Below are 12,760 nucleotides of genomic sequence, written 5' to 3'. Positions count from 1 at the left end.
TTGAGGCGCTGCTGGTGCTAGTACAGCCCCGGGTGTAGACACTCACCTCCTGCCGGCGTTGCTCGGCGCGTTGCTGCGCTCGCTCCTGGCGGCGCTTGGTGCGCTCGGCGGCGAGCTTGTCGGCGAAGGCCTTGAGGCGCTGCTGGTGCTAGTACAGCCCCGGGTGTAGACACTCACCTCCTGCCGGCGTTGCTCGGCGCGTTGCTGCGCTCGCTCCTGGCGGCGCTTGGTGCGCTCGGCGGCGAGCTTGTCGGCGAAGGCCTTGAGGCGCTGCTGGTGCTAGTACAGCCCCGGGTGTAGACACTCACCTCCTGCCGGCGTTGCTCGGCGCGTTGCTGCGCTCGCTCCTGGCGGAGTTGGTGCGCTCGGCGGCGAGCTTGTCGGCGAAGGCCTTGAGGCGCTGCTGGTGCTAGTACAGCCCCGGGTGTAGACACTCACCTCCTGCCGGCGTTGCTCGGCGCGTTGCTGCGCTCGCTCCTGGCGGCGCTTGGTGCGCTCGGCGGCGAGCTTGTCGGCGAAGGCCTTGAGGCGCTGCTGGTGCTAGTACAGCCCCGGGTGTAGACACTCACCTCCTGCCGGCGTTGCTCGGCGCGTTGCTGCGCTCGCTCCTGGCGGCGCTTGGTGCGCTCGGCGGCGAGCTTGTCGGCGAAGGCCTTGAGGCGCTGCTGGTGCTAGTACAGCCCCGGGTGTAGACACTCACCTCCTGCCGGCGTTGCTCGGCGCGTTGCTGCGCTCGCTCCTGGCGGCGCTTGGTGCGCTCGGCGGCGAGCTTGTCGGCGAAGGCCTTGAGGCGCTGCTGGTGCGCGACGCCGCGCTCGGCCGACAGTCGCGAGACGAACTCGTCGCGGTGCGCGTGCATGCGCGACATGCGCTCGGAGGTGGCCACGTCGCGGGTGCGCGCCTCTGCGAATAGTACGGAGGGTCAGAAAGGCTACCGTGAGTATCACACCAACTGGAAGATAGATCTGCGATTCGTGGCTCTAAACTGCCTCAGTTAAGTGGACACATTTCTGACGATTTCGCTATAAGATTACTTGATATTGGTCCTATATTTCTACCTAACTCTAACGTGAAAAATTCAAAGACCGAATAACACTTAAAAAATATTTTCTTTTGACTAATAATCACAATTGCTGTCGGGGCTTCTAAACTCCGTGGCGACCTGTCATAGACCGACTGACTGACTGGCTGACTAACATACATATTTGGAATATTGGAACGACCGACATTTATTCAAAATTAGACATGACAATCACAAGACCAGTCGACGACTAGTTCACGACAGATAGCGGACGACGACAGACGCTTCAATTGCGAAATCAAAAACTTGTGCAGGCTAAAATTAACACAGAACGCCAATAGACGTCCTGTCGCGTCTAGCCGACATAATGATTTACCTCCGAGGCCTACCATTGCGTAACAATGGCAACATTAGCAATGGGATTTATTTCGGAGGCCACAATAAGTGAAAACCCATAATAATAACTTTGAGTGGCCAATCACTTTTTTTATTGCAGGAAATTGTGAATTGGATAATATTCAAAGCTGCGGGCGGGATAGGGATCATTGCGCATTGTAGGTTCTGCCATCTTGGGGCCTAAGTCGGAAACTTAAAATTGATATTTATACACTTTGCGCCAATAAACAAGGGTCTCCTGTGCCGCCCCCTACAGGTCATGCATGTTCCCTATATATGTGTGGAGAAGGGATAACTGTAAGTGATACGAGTCAGATAAATATCAATCATGCGGTCCAGTTTAAGACAAAAATGGTTGAAAATGTAGTCTCAGAAGTGCCGACTCACCGATAAGTTGTTGGATACGTTCCTTCTCCTGTTGCTCCCAGAAGGCCTTGTCCTGGACCTGCTTCTCTTCCAGGCTCTTCTGGAGCAGAGGAATCTCCTCCAGTCGCTTGGCGCGCTCGAAATAATCCACCTACGACGATATAGGAAAATTTACTCCCTATTAGTTACTAAGTAGTAGTTACCACCGTAACTACTGAGAAAAAACATCCTGATAGTTACCATTACTTCACTTAAGAGTGATAACGAAAAATTTAAATACGTTTCATATTCTAACGTATAAAATTGGTTTTATGAATAAATTACATAATATTGTCTTCGGTTACAGCGATAGTTACTCACGAAATAAAACTATGAAAACGGATTATATCGCGTATATTGAATTTATAATACATCCGGACGTTTCGAACCCAATATATAAATTTAATAAACGCGATATAATCCGTGTTCATAGTTTTATATTACATATGACTTAACTTACATATGAATAAGTAGTAGTGATGTACCGACTAGTGATTTGGCCGACTAGCCGACTGGCCGACTAATCGGCGCTCAGGTGGCCGATTAGTCGGCCGACTAGTCGGCTAGTCGGCCGAATCCGTAATCATTACTTTCTCTATAAAGTTTACATAGGGATTTTCACTGCAATAACTTTGTCTTATTATGTAACACTAAACTCTCGCGTTTTGTACACATATTTAACGATATTAACGGGTCTACCACGATAAAAATTCACTATTTTCTAACTGGTCCAACACAGCAAAAACCATTTGTGTCGCGATATTTATCAAATTACTAATTAAAAGATGTTTCCTGCCGATGTAAAGACTTAATGACTGGTCGTGTGGAATAACAATTCAACTATTTATTACCATCCCCAGTGACCATAGGCTGTAGAAGCATTGTGCTCCGTTACTCATAACAGTAATAATTCCTCTGCGGCTTGAGTGATATAGAATTTCCTTATGAGACCCGCGTTTTGTGAGGTTGGTAGGTCCTACCTAGCAGCTCAATTAAAGACACCTCAAGTAATAGAAATAAAATTACCTAAAATTCATATTACCTACTTTTGTAAATGCAACCAAATACAAAATATGATACGGTCTGCGACGACATTGCGATAATAATAATTGTGTATGTACAAAACATTTCGTACGCAACCCAAATAGATATTTATCATTTGATATTCGCTGTTTATATCGTTTATGTCCTGTTTTTTCTGTAATTAAGAATAGGCCGACTAGTCGGCCATTTTGGCCGACTAGTCGCCGACTAATCGCCGACTACAAATGTGGCCGATTAGTCGGCTTTCCCGACTAGTCGGCGACTAGTCGGTACATCCCTAATAAGTAGTAAAACACGTTATTCACATATATTCAATTACACAAACGCGTAATTAGACGTTATTCTACAAAAAGAAAACAAAGCCTTCGACAGGGTTGACCACCAACTGCTGTGGAATAAACTACGTGAACGGAAAACGCCCACACCAATTGTTAAGGTACTGGAGAAGTGGTATTCCCAGCAGAAGAACGTCGTAAGATGGAAATCTACTCTATCCAAAGCTAGCGGACTTAACTGTGGCGTAAGGCAAGGTGGAACTATGTCCCCGGCGCTCTTCAGCATCTACATGGACGGGCTTTCGCACGCACTGACAAGGACCGGGGTCGGATGCTCCATCAATGGCACAATGGCCAACCACATAGCGTATGCGGACGATATGGTCCTACTAGCGCCATCTGTGGGAGCAATGCGTGAGTTACTCGCAGAATGCGAGAGGTACGCCACCGAGCACAATATGACGTACAATCCTGACAAGTCGGAATTTATGCTTATGGAGGCGGCACATATGCCCGTACACATACCACCACTGCTGCTCGATGGGGTTCAATTGCGTCAAGTGCACAAGGTCAAATATCTTGGCCATATTATGCTTTCTACCTTAAAAGATCAGGATGACATAGAAAGACAAAGGCGAGCTACTGCGGTACGGGCGAATATGCTGGCTAGAAGATTCGCCAAATGTAGCAACGACGTAAAAAGGCAGCTATTCCTCAGTTTCTGTACAAGCGTCTACACAGTGGAGCTATGGGCCGACTACACCTGTGCGGCGATCAGTGACTTGCGCGTGCAGTATAACAACGCGTGGCGGGCGTTGTTTCGCTTGCCGTTGCCGCCCTGGTGCAGCGCGAGCGCCATGTTCGCGGAGGGGGGAGGGGCGCGCGCCGGGCTGGGCCGCGCTGCTGCGCGCGAGGAGCGCCACCGCCAGAAAGGCGATCTACGTCTCCTCCAACACGCTGCTGTCAGCGGTCAGAGAGTGGGACGCCAGTCCGCTGCACGAGCGCTGGAGGGCCTACCACAAGCCTGTTGAATCGGGGTCGGGGTGACCCGAGACGCAGGTCCTTATTTAAAGATTTTTGTGTATTTATTTTTGTGTTTGTGTATGTCTTAATCTAATTTAATTTAATCATATATCATTATGTAATTCGTTTTAAATGTTTTAAATTCATATGGATTTTTTTTTTCTGGATTAAATAATTTCATTCATTCATTCATTAAAAAAAAACACGATAATAGACGGCAAATAAAATGTGCAGGCATAAATTAACACAGAGCGCTTATACAGCGGCCTTTCGCGTCTAGCCGACAACATGCTGTGCCTCCGAGGCCTACCATTATGTAACAACGGTGACATTACTAATGGGATTTATTTCGGAGGCAATACAGAATGCCCTGAATGACAAAGAGAGTGTAGAAGGCAATAAGAAGGTGCAACACCCCATGACAAGAGTAATTAACTGAGAAGGTAATAAATGTGCTATGCCTTTTACATTAAGAGCCATTTACTAGTCACAATCGACGGACTGATCTACGTCAGTCAGCAAAAAAGTATGAAATTACCCTTACAATAATTTTTAGCTAACTTTTATACGATTACAGACGGTTTACATACTTTAAAACTCGGTACATTCAGGCAAATTCCAGGACGCTTGGTCGAAGCATTTCAACCTAATCCTTCGAATGTTGTGCTTGCGTATGATATTTTTGAACTTGACATCTATTTTTTTTGAGAAACAAACAGTCTTACAATAAACATATAAGCAACTTTAATAACAAAACTTCCGTGAGACACAGACATATTAAATATATTAATAACGGGTCACTCACGTGTTTTAAGTCGAAAACGCTCGACATGTTTCACTCCGTAACGAGGAGCGTCATCAGGAGCTTGCGTCGACGGTGACGGACTGGCGCAGACTGCGGGCCGCAGCCCTCCGCGCCCGATGACTCGGCGCGGGCGCCGGTGGCGGCAGGGGGGGCGAGAAACTACCCTCGTTTACGGCATTATTGTCAAATGATGGGTTGCACACAACACTCACTACGTCATTCGCTAATGGTTCGTCCACACTGTCCACCGACAGCGTGGAGCGTTTTCGACTTAAAACACGTGAGTGACCCATTATTAATATATTTAATATAGCAACTTAGCTAATAGTCACTACTTTGAAAAAATCTCATATCTTGCACTGCTACTCAAAGTTAAAACGCAGTAACTCTGTATGCATCCCATTAGTTACCACATTTTTCTTCTGATTGACAGAACAGGATAAGAGTTTTTTTCAAAGTAGTCACAATATGACAGTCAAAAGGCAAATTCTCTGATCTCTGAAGAGTTTTAAGACTGAATTTTGAAAGCTTAGCCCTAAATCAGGCGTGGCTCACTCTGCGATTTCGTCGCGTCGCTACAAGTACATGCGGCCCACACTAATTTTGGTGTCTAGCCATAGTGATTGCCGCGCACCGCTACGGAACGGACGCCTGTTCGCGCTTGCGCCACCTAGCGGTCATATCTATCGTAATAGACGCGTTTTGTTAGAGAGTAAACCTTCTGTACCTAGTACTATTATTTATTCTGTGCCTAAGTAGGACTTGTTACCTTTTTTTCCTGGGACTTGAGCCTGGCCTGCAGCTCGCGGCGCTCCTTCATCAACTCTTCAGCCTCGCGTTGGGCGATCGCTTCCGCGTCCATTTTTTTCAGCACCTGCGTTTGAATATATTGCGACGTTAATTATCAGTGAGGGGAGAAATTAATGTGTAAATTGCATTTACAAAAACTACCAACAGTTTAAAGAAAAACCTCTGACCCCCTAAACCCTGAGAAGATCCGGCGTAAGAAATTTCGGCAAGGGTTAATTTTTCTATAAAATAAAAACAATAATAATAATAATAATAATATATTCTTTATTGTGCATAGTTAAAACAAATTTAGATACATTATAATTAACATAGCGAACTAAGCAACAACAGGCGGTCTTATCGCTAAAAAGCGATCTCTTACAGACAACCTTCAGGTAGTAGAATTTACCGTATGGAAGAAATAAATGGGTAGAAAAATAAACGGATAACAAGAGTAGGAGAATTTTTTAAATGAAATCAGCACAGATAAATATATAACAATATACATACATAAATAGTTAGGTACATACATATTAAAGATCATACTAATAAATATTAAAAATAAATACATATATAAATATCTATACATATACATACATATATAATATAGCAGAGATAGTAATCGAATGGTTAACAAGCTTAAGGAAGTGACAGATAGTGCATTTTAAGTTGAGCCTTAAAAATAGGAAGCGATTTAGCATGTCTTAGATCAGACGGCAGAGCATTCCACAACCGAATCGCTTGGAAGGTGAAAGAATCCTTATAGAATTACAACAATTTACATTATTATCGAAATATTTGTTGGTTTTTAATAGTAGAATTATTAATATATTACGTGCTGTACACTCTTGTAATAGTTGTAATGTTGTCACTTTCTAAGTCAACATTAAATTGGCAATGTTATATGAGATGTGGTTTCCTACTTAATGTTAACTTTACCTTCAGTTAGTTGAAAATAACAAGCAAGAATTTATGACATTTGTGTAGGCGTAAATTAACACAGAACGCTTATACAGCGGCCTGTCGCGTCTAGCCCACAATATGCTGTGCCTCCGAGGCCTACCATTATGTAACAACGGTGACATTACTAATGGGATTTATTTCGGAGGCATTCGGATTGTTTCTTTTGGATGTCTGTAATCTGTATATCTAGTGTGTGTGTGTGTGTGTGTGTGTATGTGTGTGTGTGTGTACCTCCTCGTCCAGCTTGGACAGCACGCGCTTGCCGACGTCGCTCTGCGAGATGTGCGCGATCCTCTCGCGCAGATGTCGCTCGCGCACGGCGGCCAGCTCGGAGGCGTGGCGCCGCTTCTCGCGCTCCTCGCGCTCGGCCTCCTGGCGGCGCGCCTCGGCCGCGGCGGCGATGCGGAGCTGCTCTTCTTGACGCCTGAACAATCATTCGTTACGATCAAATAATCCGTTTAAATACTTTTCAACACACATGCTCAAAACAAAGTTTTTATTCCACCGATTTTTGGCTCATAATCCTAGATATTAAACACGCGTGCTCTTTCAGTGTATTATTCCACTCGTGCTTTTTCATTATATTATCCGACTGAGTTAAGAAGGTAACTGATTGCTAATAATATGCATGGAAAGGGAGCCTTCTTTAATTGGTCGGACTGGCGGGCACGGGCGCGCTCCTCGCGCCTGCGCAGTGCGCGGCCCGGCCGGCCCGCCCGCCGCGCCGCCCGCGGCCGGGGCGAGCGAGGGCCGGCCGGCAGTACGAGTATGACAGATGAAACACACAATACTAACTGTTTTAACTAGTAAAATTTGATTAATATGAGTTTTTTTTTTCTCGCAAGTGTGTTAAAAAACGTCGTATGTAACGCGTGTGCATTGGTCATTACACACATCGGCTTTCTTATTGCGCACAATATCGCCTCGTGTGTAATGACCAACTTAGCACACTTGTATCATAATGTACTATTCTTTTCGTGAATAACTATAATTCATTAATAATAACAAAATACTATGTCATCATGGATGCTTACAGATGACTCACAAACCCATAATTAAAAAGACAAATAACTTCTTAAAATTATAATTTTGTATTGTAGAGTGAATTTATATTTAATCTTTGTATTTGGTATGTGTAGATACGTCTGCTTACGAAATTATAACTTGTTAAATAAACGACAACATTTTACTGTGTCGAGCATGATTCGAACTAGCAGCCCTTCGACCCTCGGGGAATTTTTCCATCACTTCCCTCATTGCTTACACGCTTACAGCGATATCTTTCGCATGAGTACTACACTTTAACAGCATCATAGTCTCTTCCTCTATTTTGTCAATCAGGTTACCTGAGCTCCTCCTCCTCGCGCACAGTATTGAGCCGCTCGATGTACTCCTTGCGCTCCTCGATGATCTTGTGCCGCTGCAGCACGCGCTGGTGCTCGGCGTGCTTGTGCTCGTGGTAGTGCTGCACCATGTGCGTTCGTGCTCGCTCGCGCTCGGCGCGGCGGCGCGCGGGGAACAGGGTCTGGACGGCGCGGGAGAGCACTTCGGCTGCGCGGACTAGTTGCTCGCGGACCTGGAAGATTACACATCTGTAGAAATCAAATGGTAGGGGCTTAAGATCGCTTCGTAACTTGGATTGACTTAAAACGCAAATTTCCAGTCAAACAGGTCGTCTTCTAACCCATTGAACCCACTCGGGTACACCTGGGTTACGGCGTTTGATTTGATTTTCTACTGCTCTTCCTAACAGCATTAGAAAAATGGTGGGTTCCCAAAAGTGGGTGGAGGCGCTAATAGGCTAATTTAGAAGGTAATTTCCGCCAATATTAATGCAACTAAGCGAGCAGTTGAACTAATTAACTGATTCAAATTGACCGTATTCCTTTAGCCCAGGCGTCGGTCCGGTGGCTGTCGTCAAGTTTCCCTCCCCCTGAGCATGTAGGAGGATGTGTGTAGTGTAGTGTGGTGTGTACCGACCTCCTCGGCGGGCGTGGCCTGCAGGATGGCGCCGCCGCAGGCCTCGTCGGCGGCGGAGCACCACTCGCCGCCGCCGGCCTCCACGCCGAAGTGCACGCACCTAAACAATTACTTCTTTGATTACCTAAGCTCATTTAGCGGTTTCACACGTATTTTTAGTCACGTATTTTTTAGTGAAACCGCAAAATTAGCTAAGTTAGTATGTCTCACGATAAGGTGCTTGGGAAAAGATTGAAAGGGTTTTTTTATGCGGGGTAAGGTGAAAAGTATAAGGGCATACGGACGATTTTTTGTCTTATCCCTCATTAAAAACCCTTACAATCTTACCCCAATGTTAAATTCGATAACTTCTTTGTTATTTAACGGTTTGCTACGAGATATTGGTTTAGGGTGAATTTTGAGAACTTAATCTTCATCATTGAAGTCTTTCCTTTGTCTACAAAGTGTGATATGCTTTGGTAGTTTGTTTTGATGTTTTTTTTTCACCATATAATAATGGGTGTCAGCAGCATTCAACAAGGCAGCGCCGTTATTCGTCTGTTTCTTTCTAATAGTTTCTAAGCATTATTTTTTATATTAAGTAAAAGCTTTACACTGCTTTAAACTTTCACGGTTTTTATATTATTCACAACGACGGGACTTAATCGCGTAAAATAAGTATTTTATTTTATTTATTCAACAAATTACACAGTATGAAAGTTAAAACCAATTCACTGTGGAATTTATATAAAGTGTATACAATTATGTAATCAATAATATAACAGAGACATTTAAAAATATAAATCTAATATATAACAGAAGACTCACGTTTATCCATTGCCTCACAGAACTTCTCAGGTAAATTTTTAAATTTACCTCCGACTCCAATCAGATTTTGTCGGAGGTAAATTTATAACTTATTTTACGCAATTAAGTCCCGTCGTTGTGAATAATAATGAGTAAAAGGTTTTTCAAGTTCCGGAGTGATCGGTTCTTGAAACATTTTGTCCAGTTAACGTAACACTCGGTGGTACTCACTTGTTGGCGTGGTCGACGCGGATCTGCATGTCGTTGTGGCGCACGCAGTCCACCAGCAGGCGCTCCAGGTGGAACAGGTCGTCGGTGGCGGCCAGCTGCAGCAGGCGCGGGTTGTACGTAACACTCGGTGGTACTCACTTGTTGGCGTGGTCGACGCGGATCTGCATGTCGTTGTGGCGCACGCAGTCCACCAGCAGGCGCTCCAGGTGGAACAGGTCGTCGGTGGCGGCCAGCTGCAGCAGGCGCGGGTTGTACGTAACACTCGGTGGTACTCACTTGTTGGCGTGGTCGACGCGGATCTGCATGTCGTTGTGGCGCACGCAGTCCACCAGCAGGCGCTCCAGGTGGAACAGGTCGTCGGTGGCGGCCAGCTGCAGCAGGCGCGGGTTGTACGTAACACTCGGTGGTACTCACTTGTTGGCGTGGTCGACGCGGATCTGCATGTCGTTGTGGCGCACGCAGTCCACCAGCAGGCGCTCCAGGTGGAACAGGTCGTCGGTGGCGGCCAGCTGCAGCAGGCGCGGGTTGTACGTAACACTCGGTGGTACTCACTTGTTGGCGTGGTCGACGCGGATCTGCATGTCGTTGTGGCGCATGCAGTCCACCAGCAGGCGCTCCAGGTGGAACAGGTCGTCGGTGGCGGCCAGCTGCAGCAGGCGCGGGTTGTACGTAACACTCGGTGGTACTCACTTGTTGGCGTGGTCGACGCGGATCTGCATGTCGTTGTGGCGCACGCAGTCCACCAGCAGGCGCTCCAGGTGGAACAGGTCGTCGGTGGCGGCCAGCTGCAGCAGGCGCGGGTTGTACGTAACACTCGGTGGTACTCACTTGTTGGCGTGGTCGACGCGGATCTGCATGTCGTTGTGGCGCATGCAGTCCACCAGCAGGCGCTCCAGGTGGAACAGGTCGTCGGTGGCGGCCAGCTGCAGCAGGCGCGGGTTGTACGTAACACTCGGTGGTACTCACTTGTTGGCGTGGTCGACGCGGATCTGCATGTCGTTGTGGCGCACGCAGTCCACCAGCAGGCGCTCCAGGTGGAACAGGTCGTCGGTGGCGGCCAGCTGCAGCAGGCGCGGGTTGTACGTAACACTCGGTGGTACTCACTTGTTGGCGTGGTCGACGCGGATCTGCATGTCGTTGTGGCGCACGCAGTCCACCAGCAGGCGCTCCAGGTGGAACAGGTCGTCGGTGGCGGCCAGCTGCAGCAGGCGCGGGTTGTACGTAACACTCGGTGGTACTCACTTGTTGGCGTGGTCGACGCGGATCTGCATGTCGTTGTGGCGCATGCAGTCCACCAGCAGGCGCTCCAGGTGGAACAGGTCGTCGGTGGCGGCCAGCTGCAGCAGGCGCGGGTTGTACGTAACACTCGGTGGTACTCACTTGTTGGCGTGGTCGACGCGGATCTGCATGTCGTTGTGGCGCACGCAGTCCACCAGCAGGCGCTCCAGGTGGAACAGGTCGTCGGTGGCGGCCAGCTGCAGCAGGCGCGGGTTGTACGTAACACTCGGTGGTACTCACTTGTTGGCGTGGTCGACGCGGATCTGCATGTCGTTGTGGCGCACGCAGTCCACCAGCAGGCGCTCCAGGTGGAACAGGTCGTCGGTGGCGGCCAGCTGCAGCAGGCGCGGGTTGTACGTAACACTCGGTGGTACTCACTTGTTGGCGTGGTCGACGCGGATCTGCATGTCGTTGTGGCGCACGCAGTCCACCAGCAGGCGCTCCAGGTGGAACAGGTCGTCGGTGGCGGCCAGCTGCAGCAGGCGCGGGAACTGCACGCAGGCGTAGCATTGGGCCACTTGGCGGACGAGCCGCACTAGGGCTACGTCGTTTAGGGCGTTCGTGTATTGCACCAGTGGCGAGTCTGTTGAAGAAATTATAAATTATGTCTGACCCGAGGAATGTTCCTGTGAACGGATGTTTTGTTTTTAACCCTTACTAAAATGGAATTAGACTGCATATATTATGTACTACTTCATATTTGGTCGACATCTCCGCATGTTTGGAGCAGTACGATTATATATTTATTTATTTATTATACAAGGTTAGTTAGGTAATGTACTTGTCAGAAAAGCAAATATTAGTGTATCAGCACGATATTAATATCCTTTCTTCCATGCTGTGATTTACATTGTAACTAAAGAAAAATGTAACCTTTTTTTATACTTAGCTCAACTTTGCAGAAAATTCAAGAAAAACCTATGCAAGTAGCCTGTCGAGTCAAAATGTCGGTCTTAGAATAAAGTTACTTACGAATATTTATTTATTTAAACTTTATTGCACAATAAAAATTAGGACAAATGGCGGACTTAATGCATTAAGGCATTCTCTACCAGACAACCTTAGAGTGAAACAGAGGATATTATAGGACTATAAGTGTTACTTACTGGGCTCCTCCTGCAGGGCCTTAATGACTCCCTTGACGTTGTGGCAGATGGTCAAGGGGTCAAACTCGACCTCGAGCCAAGCATACAGCTGCTGGAGCTGCGGAGACGCCAGTCCCACGACGTTGAGACGAACCACATCTGTAAACAACATCCAATTAGGTTTCTGTATATGATTTTCAAGAGAAACACGTGTCAATGGGACCTGGTGATGATACCACGTAATGGCAATGTTGTAGACATTTTTACAAGGAACTAAATGAAAAGTTCTTTTAAAAAATGATGATCATGATCACGAGGTCACTTCACAAGAGTCCACTATATAAATCAGGGGCTTCCAACTGTTTCTGCGTCAAGTCATTTTGAAAAGGAAATTGAAGCCAATAGTTGGGAACTTCCGACATAGGTGGTCTAGTCATAACATAACAACACTTAAGACTGAAGCTGAAATAATTCCACTTGTCCGACTAAGGAGTAAGTAAGTAAGTAAATATTCTTTATTGCACCAAAATTATACATTTTACATACATGTAAAACTACAAAGAAATATTTAAAGAAAAAATAGAACCAGGTAACAACAGGCGGTCTTATCGCTAAAAAGCGATCTCTTCCAGACAACCTTTGGGTAGCAGGAAATGTAGAACTCATACAAAAGTCAACA

The 12,760-nt window shown here is 46.8% G+C and overlaps 1 protein-coding gene across 1 annotated transcript in view; it reads right to left on the bottom strand.

The window, feature by feature from the left end:
- Positions 1-12,760, bottom strand: part of LOC134749975 (eukaryotic translation initiation factor 3 subunit A-like) — a 32,359-nt gene that overhangs the window by 12,542 nt on the left and 7,057 nt on the right. Inside the window, exons 8-15 of the mRNA XM_063685011.1 lie at positions 12,103-12,240; positions 11,375-11,579; positions 8,702-8,801; positions 8,068-8,297; positions 6,953-7,145; positions 5,739-5,843; positions 1,805-1,934; positions 701-903 (exon numbers count right to left, since the gene is read on the bottom strand). Of these exons, the coding sequence (XP_063541081.1) occupies positions 701-903; positions 1,805-1,934; positions 5,739-5,843; positions 6,953-7,145; positions 8,068-8,297; positions 8,702-8,801; positions 11,375-11,579; positions 12,103-12,240 (1,304 nt within the window). The remainder of the gene's footprint in view (positions 1-700; positions 904-1,804; positions 1,935-5,738; positions 5,844-6,952; positions 7,146-8,067; positions 8,298-8,701; positions 8,802-11,374; positions 11,580-12,102; positions 12,241-12,760) is intronic.

Source organism: Cydia strobilella, chromosome 19 (genome assembly GCF_947568885.1).
Source record: "Cydia strobilella chromosome 19, ilCydStro3.1, whole genome shotgun sequence".
NCBI classification, from domain to species: Eukaryota; Metazoa; Arthropoda; class Insecta; order Lepidoptera; family Tortricidae; genus Cydia; species Cydia strobilella.
Note: the sequence above shows the minus strand (reverse complement) of the source record. Positions and strands in the feature narration are given on the sequence as shown.